We start from the raw sequence: 21,374 nt of genomic DNA, 5'->3' as shown, positions 1-21,374 counted from the left end.
ATCCATCATCTTTCCCTAAAAAGGCCTGAAGAGCAATCTGTTTTGTGATTTTTCAGCCAGCAGATTCATCTCAGTACTTGTTCAATTTTAACGTTTCTCCATATGAGTTTGAAGCAGCATGTCTTGTTTGTTCAGGACCCCTTTGAAATGGTGTTCATTTCTGTCGCTGCACTTTGTCTAAATTGGAGGTAACAGCATAAACCAGTTGTGGCTTACACTGAAAGAATAAAATCCTCATTTATACTTCCGATTTATGTCCAAATATACCAAGATTAATCCTAAATAAAGCTCATCCTGTAGTCAAGCAAGCATAGGCTGAGCCATCGTTCTCACCTAGTTCATACAGTAGTAGCTTTGTTTCAGCTTCTAACAAAAGCACTGCTGATAATTTTGACTATTTACTTCTTTTCCACTTCTCTTCTGAGTTTCCCAAGTTAGCCTGTTCTCAGTCTATTCTCATGCAACAGAGAAGCTAAGCATTTCAGAAAGCAGGCTTTCTAGCTGCTTTCATCATTCTTTCTCAATTACATTATTTAAATGCAAGTTATTGATCATTATAATACCCTCATGAGCCCTAAGATGGAATGGTATTTTACAAATACCAGCCATAAGTATTGCAATAATGAGTAACATGGCAGGTTTTCATGACACGTTTCTAGATATTCCTAGCCATTACATTCTACATTACATTAAATTCAGTTAAATTTCATGTAAAGTGCACGTGCGTTCAAATATACCCTGACAAATACATTTTCTGAGGCTTAAATAGTAGCACAATTAGAAAATCTTCCATGTTTTCTGTAGAAAGTATGTTTAGTGCTGCTGCTGAGACTAGTTTTTAACTTGGCTCCAGAACAGACCCTTCAGATAGAGTTCCTTTTCAACAGCTTACTTTTTAAGAAGTACTTTTGTTGTTGATTTCTCAGCTTCTATGGCATAGTTAATAAGTGTTGCTTAAAGTGAGCCTAAAAATACTTTTCTAATATTTACATAGAGAAGAGCACAAAATTGTCAAAAATACCACGTGTGGATAGCTCAGGGTATGCACACCCGCAATGCTTTTTATGTTCCCCCATGGTGGATAGCTACTCTCCTCTGTACTATTAAAGCTGCTATTTTCAGGCCTTTAATTAAAAGAGTCTGGTTTAAAATAGTTCATGGCACCTATATCGTAGATATTTCTTCAAACACAGTACAAACACAAATCATGGGTAGCATAAAATTAAAAAAAACCCATGTGCTTAATGTATTTGGTACCATCTGACCTGATCACACCTCTGTTACAGTCTTTAGTTAGCTCACTAGTGAAAATATAGATGTAGCTACAGGTGTTCATACAGTTTTCAAACTAAAACACACAAGGACTAAGGGAGAGAGCAAAAATATATTTCCTACGGCTACATGGCAGGATTCGTACAGAGATTTAATTGATTTTGAAAAGCAGGCAGTCAGACATCATTTAAAAGTAGATGTATTTGACAGCTAAGTAGCAAGTTGGTCACCTGAGATTCTACTTGTTAAATGGGATAACCAAAAGATCTAGGAGGGCTTTCTGTGTAAATGAAGGCACCAGCAGAGATACATTATAAGGAATCAGCAAGCTAAACTCACCCATTAAATGTAAAACTTACAAAATAATAATAATGTGCCCAAACTTTACACATGGTTTTGCCAAAACACCCCATGGAACTGTAAGTATTTGTTATACCCATGCAGCCCACTAGAGGTCAAGTTGTATCAGCGGTTTAAAATACATTTAGTAATAAAGGGCAAAATTTAGGCCATCATCCTCTTATATATTACTAGAATCACTTGGGTTGCCACATGTATCGCAAAGTGACAGTCCTTTAGAACTTCTGGTTAGAACAAAAAAGCTCATAATATGATGGTTGGCTTACAGAGATACAAAACAAATTTAATAATTGTTCCCATAATCCATTAATTACATGGATTGGATGATTAGATTTTAATAGTGTTTCTTAATAGAATACCACGGTATAAAGATTGTTAGCTTAGTTTATATAATGCTTGAAACTAATGAAAATGGCAAGCTGAACTAGGAACAAAACCTCAAGACTTCATACCAGTCTTCTATACTGATGATATGACAGAAGAACTTTAATGCAAAGAGACAGATAACTTTTGCATCCCCTTGCATCTGTGTAAGAGACACTTAGTATCACACAGCTGATCATACAGCAGAACTACATCAGAATGGTATAAAACAAAACAGATCTAGGTTAGCATATTGATAAATATGGGGGGTTATATATATATTTGAAAATTACTACCTTCATAAAAATGGAAAAACTCCATGTGTAATCAGAAATCCTCTAATAGCACATTGTGAATGCAGAAAGAATGCCTTGGTTTAGAATGGTTTCCAAACATTTGATTTTGTGAATTTGTGATGTCCAAATACAAATAAAAGATATTTCATGAATGCCTACCCTCTGTGCAATAGCAAGGCTCAGTGTAATAGAGCTGTCAGTCTGCTTTGTAAAGCTCCAATTTAAACTTAATTTACCTATCTCCCGCATCATTCTTTCAACCACTTGGAGAAACAGAAATGTTTGCAATCACAGCCTTCTGACTGCTAAACAGTTTCTTGGCACATAGGTAGCCTGTAACTTAAAGCAGCTTTCCAGCAGAAAGCCACATACAATTTTACAGGAAATTGTATCAGCTAAGATGATGTCCCCAAGAGCAGGGAGGGAAAAAAAAAAATAGTGGTGAACACTGTGTTTCCCTGCCTATTTCTATGAAGAACCACATAAAGAAAAAAAATAAAGGACACTTTTTGCCTTCCACTTCTGTACAGGAAGAAGACCCTTAATGACTAGGCTGCATTGTTTCTGCAGTTACCCTCTGATTGCTTCAAACTAAGTTGCAAGTCGTATGTTTTATTTCCAGGACTACCATGAAGAGTTCCAGAATTAGTGTCAGCCTAAACATCACTGTGTAAAACCCACAGCCACTGGACTAAACTGCTTTCACCTAGTCTTTCGGCTTCACTAGCTCCCTATGCTTAACTCATTTCCATTGTGTCTTTGGATTATGTACTAAAAGAACCAGTGTTCCCAAAAGACTCAGAATTGTTTTACTAGATCTCACCTCCTCAACCATGTGCTTGACTTTCTTCTGTTGGCAGTGGACCATATCATCCAGATGTTTGATTCGCTCTCTTAGGCTAGCTGCTACCTCTTCCAAATGCTGTGACCTAGCAAAACGTGGAAGAATTAAACACGTAAGTGAGGAGCTATGCAGCATAAGCAAAACGAGAACAATCCCCACAATCACAAACCCCACAAATGAATCAGACTAGGTCAAGAGGTAGGGCAAGTAAAATTTTACTGACAGATGTCAATTTGTCCAAAGTACATTGTAATGGTAGTCTTCTAGTCAAAGTGGCTGTCTCCACCCAAGTTAACTCACCTTTGTCTGGCATGCTGGCAGGCTTACTCAGAACCTCAAGTGCTGACAATTAAACAATGTGACAAAGCTCATCTCTGTCTGTTTTGCCTTGAAGTGAAAGGCAGACACCTAGATCTTTATCATCAGAAAGGCACATTTATCCTGACTTATTACCACCTGCAAACTTTATGGAAATATATACTAAATATAAGCCACGAAGCACATCTGTTGGTGTCCTTTCAAAAGCCCTCCTATGACAGGGAAGCCTTGAGTCAAGGATTTGGCATAGTTGCCAACAGTAGCAGAATGCTAACTGGAGTAATATTAACTCATCAACAGTCAGCAGGAATTGTTGTGGATGTTTTAAGTTTGCATGTATGACTCTTCAGACAGATTCTACGTTTCTTAAATCTGTTTAACACAGAAATGGAACACCCACAGAACTCCTTCTACAAGTTGGTTTGACAGCTTGCCAGAAAAGTAGTTTTAGAATATGCAAAGAAACAGGGGGGAAGGTTTTGGCACATTGGCCGTGGGAGCCCTCCATTTTCACCTGCATGTACAGTTCTTGAAATTCTTCAAAGAAAGCAATTGCTTCCTTACAAAATAAACTGCTGTACTCCTAGACAGAATTTGAGAATTTGGGAAGTGGAGGAGGAGAATCAAAACCAAAAAGGCTTCTTTCATCTTGATTTGCGCACAGCAGAAGAAACTGTTGAGCTGCAAATAGAACCACCATTCTAAGGCAGAGCAGCAGATGGCAAACTGTATGACATGATTCCAATGAATGACTGAATTGTAAGCTGTTTCCCCCCAGAAAGACTCCCTATTAACAGTGAAGTACTCTACAGAACTATAACCGCAGCACTTCGACGAGGACTCAAAAAAAAATCAAGGCATTGCTGCAGGTTTTTCAATCCTGCATATTAAGGTCTCGCAAAACCACAATTTACATTTTGATTGCAATTGTGGCACAGATTTGGTCTCCCACTGAAAGATTCAGAATTCTAAGCAATGGAACTGAGGTCCTTCCTCGGGTGGAGCTCAAGTGTGCTGTTGGGTACAGACAGGTAAAGAGAACTTAACAACAGACTTCAGCATCTGAACACAGATTCATTGCTTGCACTGCACAGATTGCCACTGTGTGCTTGCTTGCACTGCACATGTTCCTGTCTGAACATTGCCCTTACCCTTTTTACTGCAGCATAACTTTTCACACTGAGTGGTCAGGGCAGGATTCACTGAAGCGAGAAGTGTATCTGTTATCCAGAGGTAGAGGAAGAAAGCAATTCTTTTTCATCTCCATATTCTATGTTGTATGCGACATCTGTTCACTTTAAATTATTATTTTAACAGGCTGCTGTGAAAAGCCATTATTACCCTGAAACTGGATAAGCTGGTCACAGATCAATACAACTAGGCAGTGAGATGCTCTCAGTAGGGACTTCCTTTTATGCTTCCTACAGAACAGCAGGATGCCAAAACCTTAAAACCGAATTTCTGGGTGCCACAGAAATACAAGTAGTAATCAACTACAATTATTCAGTCTCTGCTTGTAATTCATCTTTACCCTCTCAAGTAGCGTCATATAAACCTTTGAGTGGCGGATGTAATTTTCAGTTACACTATTTCAGTTCCAGACAGATTTCTCTTGAAACTTTGCCTCTGCTTTTGCTTGAAGCTTTCTTTTGCCTGGTCATGGTGCTCTGTCAGTCTCAAAGAAGTAGTAATGGATGTAGATGCCGCCTGTGGGCAGAAACAGCACATCCAGGTGCCACCACACCACTAGATCTTTCCTCTAGGCCTCATGCTTTAGAGAACAACTATTTACAGAGGTCCCACTGCCAGTAACATCATCCTCACTTTCCCCAAATAACTTCATAGCTTATTTCTGCATTGTGATGCTACATGAGAGTTTTCTTCCACACCTTCCTTTTGCTCATGTGCATATGTTAACGTGTAGACCTGCCCCTCTAAGCCTTAGACACATTCCCCGCTTTCCCTCTTTTATACAAAAAAAGACACCTGTGATAAGCAAAACTCTTGCTCTCTTAATGAGTTCATCATTTCAAAGGGGATGTCCTACAGCTTAATACAGGATAAAGAATGTCTTTTCTTTTAAAACCGTGTTGAGCAGTCAAGAAGGAGGTAATGAAAGTATTCATAGTCAGGATCATACTGTGCTGAATTTGGAAATGCAGATTTAAGAAAAATTCAATCCACAAATATGTCACCACTTGTTCCATCTAAAATGTACTCTGCCTGATTGCAAACAATTTTTCAAGAAAGATGCATAAGTGGGTTTTGTTGCAAAAATGAATCCTCTTGATACTTTATATGTAAATAAACTTAAATTCAGAGAGACAATCCCTTCCAGATTGCTGTTTTAAAGTTTGAATAAGTATAATTCAGGTGTCTTCAAAAACAAACGTACCCCTAAAATTTCCTAGAAATACTGGAAGTACCACAGACAAGACATATCTCACCTTTCGCTGTCAGAGTTGTCTTCAGATTTTGCTCCAGATATTTGTATTTCATTTAGTTCAAGTTGTTTTTGCAGCTGGTGACGTTCCTAAACAAGAAAAATTATCCATCAGTTCTCCACGTGTCAAAATGTAAAGGCTTCACAAAGCATATTTCATTGCAATTCAAAAGATCATTTGTGAAATTAAAATACAAACTGATTAAACAAAATTCATGCATATCCTATAGCCCAGGAACACAGAATGCATAATAATAAAATAAAATTCCCAGCTCGGCATGGAAATAAGGTCAGAGTTTTCAATTTCCTATTTGAAGTAGTAAGGTTGTACTTGCAACTGAATTTTTTTAATATAAAGATGAGTCATCATAATCTTTAACTACATAAATGTCAAATTTTCCATGCTATCCCTCCAAAAAAACCTCTTAATCCAAAGCTGAGATAAAAGGTATTGCTCTATTTTCTTCCCCAAAATATTCCTGTGTATTTTCAGGTGTCCATCAGCACAGTGCTCATGAAGATCTAGGAGGACTTTTTTTCCAGTAGTGCTACCATTGTCATAAGTAGTAAATGTCTCAAAGTATTTCTGCTTTCAGAGCTTTAAAAGTAAATTGTCAAAAAAATGCTCTCAATTACAATTTGGTAGGGAATATTTAACATGGGAAAAGAATAATTATAAGTTTTTTAATGCTAGCAGAAAGGAAGAACCTAAGTTTTAGATTAAAAGGCAATAAAACATGATTTTTTTTTCTTCTCAAAATATTCTGAGCCATAATCTAAATAAGATAGATATCTGCACGGAAAATTAAGTGGCTGCTACATACCCACAAAAAACCCTCAAAACATTTCAGTCTGAAGCTTTCGGTTTAGCATTTCATCTACATGTGGAGAAATTTGGAGACACAATTCTGTTCAGGACTATAAACAGCTAAATAGTAAGCTCTATTCCTAACTAACTCACATTTTAACAAACCTACCAACAGCATTCCTAAGAGACTTTGGATCATTTATGATTACTACTTCATTCAGCTTAGGAGACCTTACACACTGAAGGAAGACTGAATAGCCTTTTTAAACTCTTCCTTTAAAATAATGGTTAATTTACTACATAAATTTTGACACCTTAGGCAGCTCTGACTGTAAAGACCACTAGAAAGACAGAAGCAGCACTTAATCACAGTGTTTCTGTGGTAGTCCAGGTCCATTTTACAGTAACAATATAAGATGCAAACAGCAATGGTCTGTCACTAAGCAGAGGATTAAGCATCAGACAGAAAGAATTAAAAAAATAAAGTTTCCTCCATGCACTTCTGCATTTCCTTTAAAGGCAGCAATCAACTAACTCTCATACCTCTTCCATGCGTTCAATCAGCCGGTCCAGCTCACCAATTCTCTGGTCTTTTTCCTGTATGCTTGTTTCTGTAATCTGCATTTTCTTATTTGCCTCTTCAATAGCCTTCAGAAGCCGATTTGTTTCCTCCTTCAAATAAGAGGATTTACAGTAACATTAACATCCCATTTATTAATGAGGAATTATTTTTTTTAGGCTATAGAGCCATGCTAATAGCTTTTTAACAGAGCTCAAAGCTTTTCACTACCCCTGCCCAGAAGTCTGGAAGAGCTATAACCCTAAATTTGAACTGTAGAGAACAAAAGATCTGGGACACTTTGAAGTACATGGGTATTTGTAAAGCATCATTATGAAAAACCTGAAAAACAACTTTTACCCATTTCTTAGATATTTGATTTCCGTTCTGAGGATGCCGTGAATTAACAGCATAAATAAAAAAATGCTGTTGCAGAAGATAGCATTTTAAACACCAAAGTTTGCCACGTTCAGCTTTGTACTTTTCTCACATATAAAACAATATGAATAGAAAGACACTGAGGAATCTACCTTCCATCTCAGTCATTATCTATCTTTATCAGTTAGAAAAATGCAGTGACTCATAGAAAGGTTTAACTTGGGAGTGGAGGGAAACCAGGGGACAGAAAAAGTTCTTGCTCCAGTAGCATTCAATGAAGTTGTTCCTCCTCCCCTTCTTAAACTATCACTAAAACTGGACATTATCTTTTCCCTTTTTTTAGGGAATCAGAAGTTAAAAAAAACAACATACACCGTTTCAAATTTTGAACTTTACATTTTCATTAGTATTACTGTGTTTGAACACATTCTTTTCTCAGCCCAAAAAAGCTTGGGAAGCTTAGTAACTGTGGCATGACTAGGCACCGAGACAGGAGCGAAGGAACACATGCCAACTCCGGAGAATTAGGTGACTAAGAAACAACACCCAAGGTAAGCACCACTCTTACAGACGGGCTGTACGTACTAGGAGGATTTCTTTCTCGGCTTTATGTTTTTGTTCCTCTTCTCGCATTTTTTCCTCATACTGACTATACAGTTTTCTTGTCATCTCTCTCATGACTTCAGCATTGGCTTCCTGTGACGATTCCACCTGTGAGAGGGGAAAGTTGACCCATCAGTAAGTACAGCACTGCTGGCAGCAGGAGAAACAGAGTTCATGTGATGTGAGAATAGCACTTTGAACTTCAGCTCCACCCTGTTATAAATTTGACATGGCTGAAGCAGATTTTCATTTGCATCAAGACCATTCACAACATTCTGCCAATATAAAAGTAATTCGAATTTGCAGAAGTTACCATTTCATCAAGTTTCGTGTTGTCTGAATTTAAGTGGTCATTGCATATCCAAGCCCAGGCTATGTCTCTTTACTGACCCCTCCATAACAGCCTCCAAGTCACTTGGTTTGTTTCCCCCTTGAGAAGATACTGTCTCCTCCCATTTTACAGGAGCATAGATTAGAAACAGCAGTTGAGTCTAGACCATCTCTAAATGACCACGAACACTCAAAGCGATGATTACTTTAAGCAGGACCTAGCATGTGTTGTTAACTCGGTAACACAGCTGTACCCTCCCTCCTCTCTCTTGCTTTTTCACATCCTGCTCTTTGTGCCTACTCTTCGGGCACAAGAACTGGGGTAGCCGGGAGCAAAGCAGATCAGGGAACAATCAGACTTAAAATTAAAATACTCAGGGGTGTGGAAGGGTTAATTTTTAACCACGGGACCAGAAACTTTACTACTGCTAGGGGGAAAAGGGCAGGAATTCAGAGACAGGATTTCCCCCTTCTGTTGGCTCAAAACACTGACTGAACCACACCCTCAGTGATTAAACACCAGATAGGACATTGACAGCTTAAACCACCTACTCCATAAAACACAATAAAAGCAAAGTAAAATAGCTAGTCCAGGACTTAGGTCTCTCACTAGAGCTGCTATAAATCAGACAAGGTTATAGTGAAATGCTGTGGGTGCTCCAAAAACGTCAGGAAGAGGAGGAATATACTGTCATTTGGAAGAACAAAGCGCTCCCTGCTGACCACTACAGTTTACACGGCAACAAAATACCTGGTTCTGATGATAAAGGGTTCGGGGTTTGGGTTTTGTTTTTATTTCAAGGACTGAAAGATTTATTAAACCCTTGTGTTTATCTTGCATGGTGGGAATAAGCTGTTTTACTACCCTGCAGGAGAACAACCGTGTATTTTATCCTTTGAAAAGGGACTGAGCTCTGAAGGACTCCGCTTGTGCTGCGGTTGCCCCTTTGGCACCTCACCGAGACCAACACTGGGGCAGAGACAGTAACCTGCACTTTGTGAGAGGGAGCAGAGTTAAATTAAGTTTCAGTACAACATGAAACCTTCCACACATCTCAAGAAGCCTGAAAGAATCGTGTCATTCAGACAAAGCCAACCATCAAAACCCAGAGTCCTTAAGACACACTGAACTGGAATATGATCTCTGGCACTGTCTCTCCATCATTCCTTTGCTTACAGGTTGAGCAACGAGGAGAGTAAAAACAAACATAAAAAGGTAGACACATTGGGGCATCTATTCTAGTACTCTTAAGCAACGTCTCCAACCTCAGTTATGGTTACGATTGTATGAATAAACCGAACCTACTTAATAAGCTACATGGGTGTGCTCTCCTACCCAGAAAATAATCCTGGCATACAGTAGTCACTGCTTTTTCAATGGCTAACCTCCCAGATTCCACACCATCCGCTTACATTCACCCCTGGAATTAAATCCCAGATGTCTTGGCATCTTTGATACACAATTTTATGTTCAACTTTCAAAGATAGCAATGAGGTATTTTATCCACTAACTTTGTAATAAAACTACAACTTTGAGGGTAAAATTTAAACTTTTTACTCATTAAAGCAGGGCATGTATTCTGCAGACCTTGACGTGCTTGAAGATAAAACAAATCCTTAAGCGTTCAGTTGAACTAGGACTATAATTGCAGTGCTCTGTCCTTAGAAGCAGACATACCTTTCCCTGACTTGTTGGTACACATCCTTAATAAATTCTTAGTAAATCCTTAGTAAATTCCAAATTTCTGTTTTGAAATCTTAGTTGCATCAGCTTTGCTTTCTTCTTTTAATTGTGTTATGGTTTGAGAGAACCCATAACAATCTATTTTCGTTAGACAATTATTCTATCACCCGATGACCCCCCCCCACCTGGAAAGGGGAATCGGGGAACACAAAGAAACACAAGGGTTGAAATATAAATAGATTAAGTAGACTAAGACTAAATAATTAACAATAATACTAAAGAACCAGTATTAATCCCAATACTGATATAAGATATACAGGAATTACACTCAGCCAACTATATCAGTAGGAAGCTGTGCACTCCCAGCAGCGGACAGCAAGTATCGGACACTGGGAGCGCAACGGCTTCAGGAGGAAGGGAAGGCCTCAGGGCTCCGGCACCGGGGCAAGGACTTGTCTGGACCCACCGCCATCAGGGAGAGAGCCCGCTACGCAGCAAACTTTTCTAATTTATATTGGATGTGATGTTCATGGTATGAAATAATCCTGTTGGCCAGCCTGGGTCAAATGCCCAGGCCTTGCTCCTCCTTGTCCCTGCACCTGGCAAGGCTCGAAAACACTAACCTCGAATCCCACAGAGCCTGGCTGGCTATAAAGTAAATATTTTCACAAATTCAGACACTAGAGTCTTCTAAAAGTGCAGTTTTCCCCAGCATTAGAAGAAAAGTTAGTCCTGTGTCTCTCAACCCAGGACAAATTGTTTTTTCCCTCTTTTTATGTCCTGCTCACAATAGCAGGTACAAAATACAGCTATTTTTACAGCCTGTAAAGCTTCACTATAAGAGGAAACTAGAACATGAATTTAAAATTGAAATACACGTTAATGTTTTCTCTTTCATTAAGAATGAATGCAAGTTACTAGAGAACCAAAATGAAAAATCTTCTCTGACAAAATTAAACATGAATAAACCAGCAGTCACCTTAATTTCACAGTGACAAATTCTGATCCAGTACTATATCCAAATTAGTCTACTTTGAGCAATTTAAAGAGAGACAAAGGTTTCCAGAAGAGGGTTTTTTTGTTGTTTTGTTGTTGTTCTGTTTGTTTGTTTTAAATTAGATTAAAGGAATACATGTGGCAGATGAGGGAAGAAAACAGTCAAGCTTTCTGGCACATAAAGCCTTCCAGTTTGTGTTTTATTCCCTTGCATTTCTCTGAAAGAAATAGCTTAATTCCCATTCCAAGACACTTGCTGTTACAGCATGTATCTGGTGGCCATATGCTCATAAAACTTAACAGATTACCTATTAAAAATTGTGCAATACCAAATAAACAAATTCAACATCAAGAAATTCCTATAGCAGTGTGCAGAGTTATAACATTTCTTTACTTACAGCAATGGACACTAATAACCATTTAATGGTTTGAATTGTTCACCTGCCAGCATCCCCGAATCCCATGTTATGGAAAGACTGACTGCTGCCAGCTGAGATCATTTGTCATTGAAACGGTACTGATACACAGGAATATGTCAGCTCTAGGGAATGATGAAGGCATGAAGAATCCTTTACAAATAAGGCCAAGGAATTAATTTAACATACTCCTAATGCCCTTACTGTGCAATATTTTTAGGGGAGTTTATATACTGCACCTTTAATTTCAGTAACTGATTTTCAATTTGTGCTGTTTCCAGTTGCTTTTGCTTCTCTCTCAGCTTTTCCATAGATTGCTCATGTGTATGTTTTAAATTCCGTATTTGTTCCCTTATATCAGTGTTCTCCAATGTAACATCCACTAGAGTTTTCTGGAAGAAAAAGACAACCCACATATTAAAAATCACAAATAATTTGGTAAACTAATATAATCAAGAGATTGTGGAACAGGCAGAACATTTAAGAATTTCTGGGTGTATCAATACAGTGTGAACAGTTTTGCAAGTTTTAACATTTAAAATGATGGCTTTTGTTGTATTTAGTTTGCTAGAAGGCATTTCCATGAGGAACATGCTCAGTGAAATCAAGTCCTGCGCCAATATTACAAAAAAGAAAAAACAAACCAAAACCCACACCAAAAAAAAAAAAAAAAAGGGGGGGGGGAACATGGATAGATTTCAGTATGAATGCTACTACCAAAAATCTTCCTTTCCTCTCCCCAAGGGACATCCTATATATATTAAATGCACTAGACTGAGAAAAACTGTAACACACAAGAAAGCAGGAATATTAAGTTGTTCAGCTTGGATATGTGGGAATTTGGAAGTCTTTAAAACAGAAAATTCATTCCCACCTTCTCTGTTCCTCTACATTTCACAGGTATGTAAAGTCTCACAAGTGTTTAGCATCCAATGATGCCACTTCCACTTGTTAACCAGTGAGGGTGGAAATAAGTCAGGAGATGTACCATTTTGCACAATACAGAACAAATCATATTTTCACCTTAGATATTTTGTAGAGACATGACTAGTGGCATTAGTCTGCTGCTGATCAGTATCTCTTTATTGTACACTATTTTTTAACAGGTTTTTTAAAAAACATAGGTGTTGGAATTTTTTTTTCTTAGTTTCCTAAATTAGCTGCCTTAGATAACCAAGACAGTACTTTATGGGCTTGTCTAGTGAAGAATCTATATTTGCCATCCATGTTTTATGTATGCTTTTAAATCCATGTCAGAAAAGGAAGATGTCAGCTGTCAAACAGCTATTAAAATGTACCTGCAAGTCTATTGATGCTGATGTCAAGGAGCTGTTCATTTCACTAAAGCTATCTAGGGCTGCAGCCTGCACTCGCACATGATTCTCTAAGGATTCCTGATGAGCATTTGTCACCTGAGCAGGAAAAAAAAAAAAAAAAAAAAGGTTTTATGTAGAATAATGATCAAGTTTACCTATTCTTTCAAAGGTTCAAAGGGAGCTACAGAAAAGAAAGACCCCATGGTTAATTTTCACAGTACTAGGATGCTTAAAATATACAGGCCTCAAAGCATATCCTTGCACCTTAGAAAAAAGAAAACAAAACTTAGAATCCAAACATACTAACAGATATAAGGCACAAGTACTATGTTTATTGCTAGTCTGTAATCACTGTAAAAGCTGTTCTTTTGGAAAGGACAAGAGGACACTAGGCAGATGTCTATTCAGAAAGTATACAGAGCGGACAGATAGTAAAAAGTCACAGGGTGAAAAGCAGAAGAACGTAAGAAATGAGGAAATCTAGAATGGTTTGGGTGAACTGTAGAATAGCCTTAAGAAGGAACTGACTAATAAGTCACATAAAGAAAAGCAACATCAAGAAGACTTAAGGATGAAACAATACGAAGCAGGTGGGAGAAGTCAGCAGAGAGCTTTGTTGTGTGAAAATTTATTATCTTCTATTATGTACAGACACGTACTTAAGAACTGGAAGGGAAATAAAAAGGCACAAAATTACATCGTTTAGGAAGAGACCAAAATCCAAACATTGTAAATAATTATGTACCATCCAATAATAAAGAGAAAAAAAATGTTACTAATGAAGGCCAGCTCACATTCTTAGACGGACTAGATTTGTTTCTTGATAAAAACAGAAGAACACTAGGGACTGATACGGAGAACAATGAGTGTTTAGTAACCAAGCCACACACAGATTAGGTCAGCATTGGGAGCAGAAGCCAAGTAGTTAGTGTTAACCCTATATGAACGTCCTCATGTGAAAACAAGCAAACAAAAGCAGAAATGCTTTGGATGGATTAAGAAAGTTACAAGATAAGAACTTGTGTGAAGAAGCATTACTGCCCAGGGCAAGATACTGGAAGTAAAAATTTCAAACAAACTTTATGAACCAAAAGTAGTCCTGGAAACTGATGGGGGGAAAAAAGCACATTGATTCAAAGCTGAAGCAAGGAGTATATAAAGGATTTTAAACAGGATCCCCAAATACCATGAAAGATGGCAGTCATGTAAAACCAAAACCCAAACAAACAAAAAAGCACGTATTAGGTAAAACAACACTTGTGCTTTCTTTCAGGCACTCTAAAGTATTAACAAAGGGGGGAGAGCATCTTATAATGTGCCATTTATATCAGAACGAGCGCTTCATAAACTGCTAATTTGCTGCAGAACTAGATATTCTGTTAGAGCTGGTCAGAAACCCTTAATTGAGAGATGTTCAGATTCATGCAGGATTTCTACTGGCCTGACAGAAGATCTGGAAGTGCAGGGTATCACCGCTGCTATTCAGTAAGGATCAGCAGCACCGAGGACAAAGCTGCATCTGAATCAGCATTTGCCTTCATGCATACTCGGTGGGAGACTCACCTTGTTAAATAGTCTTAAAGATGCCAACACAGTTTACAGAAATTCAGTTTTCTCTCCCTCCTCCTCTCAAGTCAAGGTGATTTTTGTTGGTTTGGGGTTTTGGGTTTTTTTTTTGAGACTAGTCGCCACAGAATAAAAGTACCAGTTTAACAGCAAAGGAACTGGCAGCCTCCAGATGAGGATGGCAGAAGGGCACAAGTCAGGGTCCCAGTCCCTTGAAGTCAGAATATGTTTAATTGACAAAGCTTCATCTGAACCAGGGTTGTGAAAATCAATGTTGAATATAAAATCCACAGCAAGTTTTCAGGGAGATTTTTTGGACCAGACAAGTCAGCAGTTTGATGTGAAGGATACTTCTACAGACTACAGCAACATTTATTGCTAAAGCAGCGTTGTCAGAAGAAGGAGAGGTCATTGAATGACCATCAAAAGGTTCAATTAAGAACCAAAAGGTAAGTAATTTTTAGACCTGTCAAGCACTTTAACACTAAAGAATATTGCTACTTCTTTTACTATGGTGTTTAAACAATAGAAGTGAGTAAACCAGAGTAAAACAGTAAATCTGTTGAAATGTCAGCAACTAAGTTGCATGTTAGGCCTAATTATGTAAGTTATTTATTCAATTCGCCTGGCAGCTCACTGGTACAGACATCTCCAGTAATTACCGATACACACAGACAATGCTATCATGATCATTCTTTTATTTCCAAGAAGGCAGCAATTAGTAATTCCATATGCAAAAGCATCCCTGTCCTACTTTACTCTCCTGGAGGGAAAAATGAATAAATAAATAAAAGTATAGATGTCACATAAAACAATGAACTGGAGTGGTTTGAAAATTATTTCTGTTCTGTTGAAGCCAAAAAAAGTTTCTAGATAACACTGGGACAGTTATTCTCATATGCTTTCCCTACAAATGAACATATACTTACTTTCAGTTCATTCGTAAGCTGCTGTATTTTTCGTTTCATTTCATCATATTCACCATACATTTTCTTTCTAACTTTTTCCAGAGTTGCTCTCACCTGGTGTCAGAAAAAAATCAAATGCCTTTATCAAACTTACTGATGATACTGTTTATACTAGAACATGATTTTTTTTTTCCTTCTATGTCCTTTATGGCTACTTTCAGTGATGTCCATTAGTAATATACCTTTCCATCAACAGCAATTTATTCTTAAGAACAAGACAAAAACTTGAGTCTCAAGACTTCTCTACATAGAGATGATATGATTAAACATCTGAGTAATTCTAAATGTCTCTGTACACACTTAAACACTTGTAAATTAATAATTTCAATTAAATTATCCGTAACTCATTCTAACCTAATTACTAAAGGAATTTAAATTAATTTGACTATATTATGTTTTCTTTCTGAAAAAGAGGCATCCACACATGATTTAATACACCATCATATTTTTTAAAGTGGTTAATCAGTTTTTCCTGAGTATCCCTTGAAGATAAACCCTTTAAATTTGGACTTCTAGGCTCATATCTAGCTAAATAATGCATTAGCATAAATTTACCAATGCAATTTCAAATCTGAAGAACAGAGAACTCAATTTGATTTTATTTAAGAACTATGGAGGTAAATTATACCTTGGCTTTTCTATAAAAAACCAACCACCACCAAACAAACAAAAACCAAAAAAGAAACACGAACAACCCCAAAAGAAAAAAAAAAAGCTTGCTGGAATCCAGCTTGGGTTTACATGCCATTGCAATCATGCACAGAACCAATCTTCTCAAGAGCACACATTGTAAACACTAGTTAAATGTTTGTCTACAGTCTACATTCCAGCTACATAATTCAAACTCCTTTCCCCCCCCCCCGGCCTTCACCTCTCTGAAGCACAGACTGATGGCAGATAAGCTGGGGCAGTGAGCTCGCCTCCTCTCTGCACGGGCTTGGGGAAGGAGCTAGGGGAAAACATTCAGAGGGCCTTATACAAGAGGTGATGTTTCTAGCGGTTCTGCAGCGCTCCTACTCCCTCCCAGAAAGAGGGACACTGGCCACCACATCTATGCACTGAGTAGGCACAAGCCTACCAAAAACTACGTGCTCCTTTTAGGATGAGAAACATGGAAGAAAGCTGACTCCTGCGGTGCAGCTCAGGAAAGCACCCCTCACCCTGTCCCTACCCACACACACACACACATTCCCTCTTGCAAAGTGCAAATTTGACTGGGATACAGAGGAATTGTCAGCAGTTCTGACGTAGCCTGTCATTTTTGGTCTATTTAAGTCAGCATGTACGTGGCACAAGCTGAGGACTCGTTAAGACTCTGCTTTTAAAGACAAACTTATCTGGCAGAGCAAGTTCACAAATTAGCATAGCTGAACACAGCTTGCAGAAGACGGGAGGGCAAGGGCCAGTACACCTCTTCCCATGTCTCTCCCACTTTTTCCTGAAAGGATCAGTATCCTGAATGCATGTGCAAGACATGCAGTCCCCCCATGCACGAGCTGGCTGTGATCACTGAAGGGCAGCGAGATGGTCCTCGTCCAGGCAATCCATCCCAGGCACCAGAAAGAGAGAAGCTGGGAGAGCCTGGACCCACCAGGTGCTAACTCGCCCATCCCGACGCCTCTCCAGCTGGGCAGATAAACTACCCAGGTGGGAAACCAGCAGCTCATGTCCCTCACCTGCACTGCAGTACTGACATACCCTAACTGGGTGCAGGAAGGGGAGAGTGGGGAATGCTGCAAGCTAACAAATGGTGAGTAATAAAGCAAGTGCTGATAGCCAGAGACCAGGCAGATGTGAACAGCACACGTAATTACAGTCTCTTACACTGCTGGCTCGACTCAGCGTCCCTCCCTGTTACATCAACTCAGTTTGCACTTGAATCAGTGTAACATGATAACCATTGACCAATAGCTTCCTGGGCGGTGAAGGTGGATGGAAGGAGAAGGTCAAATTAGTTGCCCTGGGCTAATTAGGGCATTATTGCCAAAGCCTGAGAGCCAAGGACTGACAGGCAAAGAGATGCTGAGTTTCAAGCACAGAAACCAGCAGCATCAGAAATGCTGGTTGTTTTTTTTTTCCTCTCAGGAGAGCTTCTGCCAATTATGATAAATGAGCATGGACAGAGAAAGTAGTACAAAGTCATTCTTATTAGGCTGACTATTTTAAGCCTGCCCCAAAATATACCCAGGTGATTTTTACTATGTCACCTAATTTAGGAGCCTTTTGAAAACTGGGGGGTTTGGGGACCTGGGGAGCAGAGGAAGAAAGGGAAGGTATTATCCTTTCTGGTGTTTGCTTGCATAGTTTCTTCTGTATCACATTTGAAATTACGAAGGCTTCAGGACAGGAACCCCAAGATCTGTTTGGAATTTTGGTTGCCCAGCTGTAGCACAGTCAGCAAGCATTAACAAGTATCACTTGGCACAGAGGCCTTGGGTCTGGACCACACAGTTCCCAGGTATACAGCATGCTTTTTCCAACTTGAATACTCTGAAGCTAAAGGCTTGCCTTGTTAGTAGGTTCCTGATTCAAATTCAGGTGTTGGCCTAGACATCAGTCATCCCATATACACTCACAGCTCTACATAAACATATGGAAAGGATATCTGACAGATTTTGAAGCTGAAAGCATAACTCACTTCTTTAATGTAATTCATCTCCTCTTTCAGCTGATCAGCTGACCAGCCATAAACCACCATCTCTCTCTTATGGTTGTTGTCAGTTCGGTGCACGACGCCATACACCATCCCATGGGAGAGCTTCTCTGGAGACATGCCATTTGGTACATGGTAGAGCTCCTTAAAGGAAAAAAAAAAAAAAAAAATCAAAAGTTACTTTAAAATCAGTACTAGAATAAAAAAAATAACAAACAAAAATACAGTAAAATAGGGGTAGGAGAGACAGCTAACTACAGTGAAACCAAAACCTAAGTACCTAAGAACACTAGTTCCCAATTGTTTGGTGGCCAAACTGTCAACCTTCATGTTTTTGGGAAGATCAGTGACCACTTTATAATTGATAGAGATGCTAGAGAAGTCTAATTTCCACTGGCTTTAATGGAAGGGTGCAGCTAGAGACAACAGATTGGGTTTGTGTAAGGAGAGGTAGAAGCATGTGCATGAAAAAGTCATCCTGGCTTGTCTTCATTCACCAACATACTATGCCACTTTTCTACATTCTTCCAGAGCACTGTCAGCTCTCAGTTTCCTTTAAACTTCTTGCAACTACAGAATCACCTCTCACTGTCCAAACTCCCTGCTGCAAGAAACATAAAAATTCACAAGTTTAATCAAAAATTTTAGAAAGTTCTCAGAAGAAACTGAAATTAAAACATTCTAGGCAAGATTGCTTAAACAGAGCTCAGAAAACATCTGTTTATCTTGCAGATAAAGATTCCTCTTATTCATCTCATCAATACACTTAGTAAGAAAAATATTATTGCAAAGAGTAGGAATCATTTCCTTCCTCGTGTAAATAAATATCTGCAAGGTCAAATGTATCCACCTGACTGCTCACCCTGCCTCACTTCTAATCCACCCAGAGAAACATCCTTCTGTAGCAATCACATGAAACGAGTCGGTCTCCAGAAGGACTAATTTCTCTTCTTGATTACAAAGAATTTAAACAACTAGCTTAGATGAAGACATCCATATCATGACTTTTTAAAAAGAAGGCAAAAAATATTCTTACCTATCTTTGAATATTTGCAAACTAGGAACCTAAAATTAGAGGTTATTTCTGAATAGAAAGTCAGACACAATCTTGGAAACATCGCTGTTACTGCTTAGCTTTGCACGTTGTTTGTGAAAGGCCAGTGCTGGGGACAAATCAGTTTGAAAGGTCAGCAAAATTACCTATTTCTCACACTAGATATACTAGATATAACTATTCAAGACCAGGCTGGATGGGGCTTTGAGCAACTTGGTCTAGTGGGAGGTGTCCCTGCCCCATGGCATGGCGGTTGGAACTAGACGGGCTTTAAGGTCCTTTCCAACCCAAACCATTCTATGATACCAGAATACAGGTAAATTTGAGAATGTTTACTACATTGACTTTAGAATATGTTTGGTTTTGTTTTGTTGTTCAGTAATGACATTGTATGAAAACCAACAAACTTTGAGATTGTTTACTAAGAGTCTAAGCAGCATCTAAAATATCTTTGACACCAAACAGAGAGTGGAAGAGATGAGGCTCAGCATCTTATATCCATCTGCAGCTGCATCCTAGAGAGTCGCCAGTCCCCAGCATGTCAGATGGCGATGATAGCATCAGCAATCTAAAGCAGCAGCACTTTCAGTTTTTAGCAGCCAAACTAACACAACTCTGCTGGCAACATAAGAATAAACACTTCTTTAGGTAAGGGAAAAATAAACAGGAAAATCTACTTGCATTAAGAAGAATGCGTAAAGACAGACATTTGTTTTATATTGTGCCCCTCCCACATGGTACCAAAGATTTTCTCAACATTGTAAGTCCTACACATTTTCCTTTACCATATCATTAATAGCTTAACCATTTTGATGAAGCTGTGGGTGTGTGTATGCAGGGCTGGGAGAGGACAATCATGGAGCAGACATCTGATAAAGAATGTTTCAGGCCAAGAACAAGGCATCATTTAAAAATAAAGCCTTAAAACCATTTAATGGAAAAACATTGGGCAACCAGCCCTACATATACATGATATCATTTTGGACTTTGAAAACATTATATGCAAAGGTTCATATCCTGATAATCAGAATTTTCATAACTATGTATAACTGGGGGTTTTGTTTTGCTGTTTGGATGCATACAAACAAAATCCCATGCCTGATTTTTTGAGAGTAGGGAAAATACAGAGACTAGGTGGGGACACGACTCAACTTTTTTGTGTTTGTTTGCTTCAGGGGTTGTACAGTTTCTTTGACAGTTTCATCGCAGCTCCTCCCCTGCATCTGGATAAAGGGATCACATACAAGTTTCCATCTTCCTGATAACCAAATGAATAATCACTTTGATTGTTTAGTGGTTACTAAGGCACCAGACACCAAATTCATAAATCCATGCCCTTTACCCATGACCATTTTTTATGAGGGGAACAGCTGAATACTAGCAACTACCAAGATCCTTTGTGCCTCCAAAACATTAGCGGAATTGTTTAAAGTGCTCTTTACAGAGTTCTGCATGAAAATTATGACCAAGTTCCTCATTTTTAGAGTATTATAAACACATTCCTAAGAAATGCTTTGAAGCAATTCCCCCTCCCTTAAGAAAGGCCTAGAAATTCAGACCAGTGGGTTTGAAGCTGGAGAATCACCATTATATATTTAGCAGGTGAACAGACTTAAATTTACATCATAATAGGCAGTACATGCAGGATTAAGTACACACAAAGCCAGACCGGTTACTTGCCTCTTGCAACAATGCTAAAGTTGTCTGTCATCTGTATTTGCACAAGCCTCCCAAGATGCTTTTGTCACGTCTCTCGCAGATTGAAAGAATCTCCATCATCGGTTGAGTGTTTCAGTCCTACTGTGTGCTACTTAAAATACAGGATATTGCTTTTACCCCCTCCTTATTCCTCCTTCATATCACAATCCCCATCAAGGACCTGTTAAAATTTCAGTACAATTCTTGCTTGATTTAAGGCTGCGTGAACCAACAGCTATACAACTAACTGTTCTCATATTTTTTTAGTCTTTTTCCTTGCTGTTCTATTCCAGCTATGCTTACCCTCCCACTTCCCTTTTTGTCTGGTTGATAACTCTTAATTTCCACTCAATGACCACTTGTTTCAGGGTTCAGCATATGCCCCGACAAAAAAAAAAAAAAAAAAAAAAAAAAAAAAAAAAAAAAAAAAAGGGCTAACCTGATGCAGT

At 38.6% G+C, this 21,374-nt stretch overlaps 1 protein-coding gene across 1 annotated transcript in view; it reads right to left on the bottom strand.

Moving 5' to 3' along the window:
- Positions 1 to 21,374, bottom strand: part of MYZAP (myocardial zonula adherens protein) — a 49,182-nt gene that overhangs the window by 15,264 nt on the left and 12,544 nt on the right. Inside the window, 8 exon segments of the mRNA XM_074156634.1 lie at positions 3,115 to 3,220; positions 5,901 to 5,986; positions 7,248 to 7,376; positions 8,227 to 8,352; positions 11,910 to 12,062; positions 12,969 to 13,082; positions 15,482 to 15,574; positions 18,159 to 18,317. Of these exon segments, the coding sequence (XP_074012735.1) occupies positions 3,115 to 3,220; positions 5,901 to 5,986; positions 7,248 to 7,376; positions 8,227 to 8,352; positions 11,910 to 12,062; positions 12,969 to 13,082; positions 15,482 to 15,574; positions 18,159 to 18,317 (966 nt within the window).

The sequence above is a fragment of the Numenius arquata genome, chromosome 11 (genome assembly GCF_964106895.1).
Source record: "Numenius arquata chromosome 11, bNumArq3.hap1.1, whole genome shotgun sequence".
NCBI lineage: Eukaryota > Metazoa > Chordata > Aves > Charadriiformes > Scolopacidae > Numenius > Numenius arquata.
Note: the sequence above shows the minus strand (reverse complement) of the source record. Positions and strands in the feature narration are given on the sequence as shown.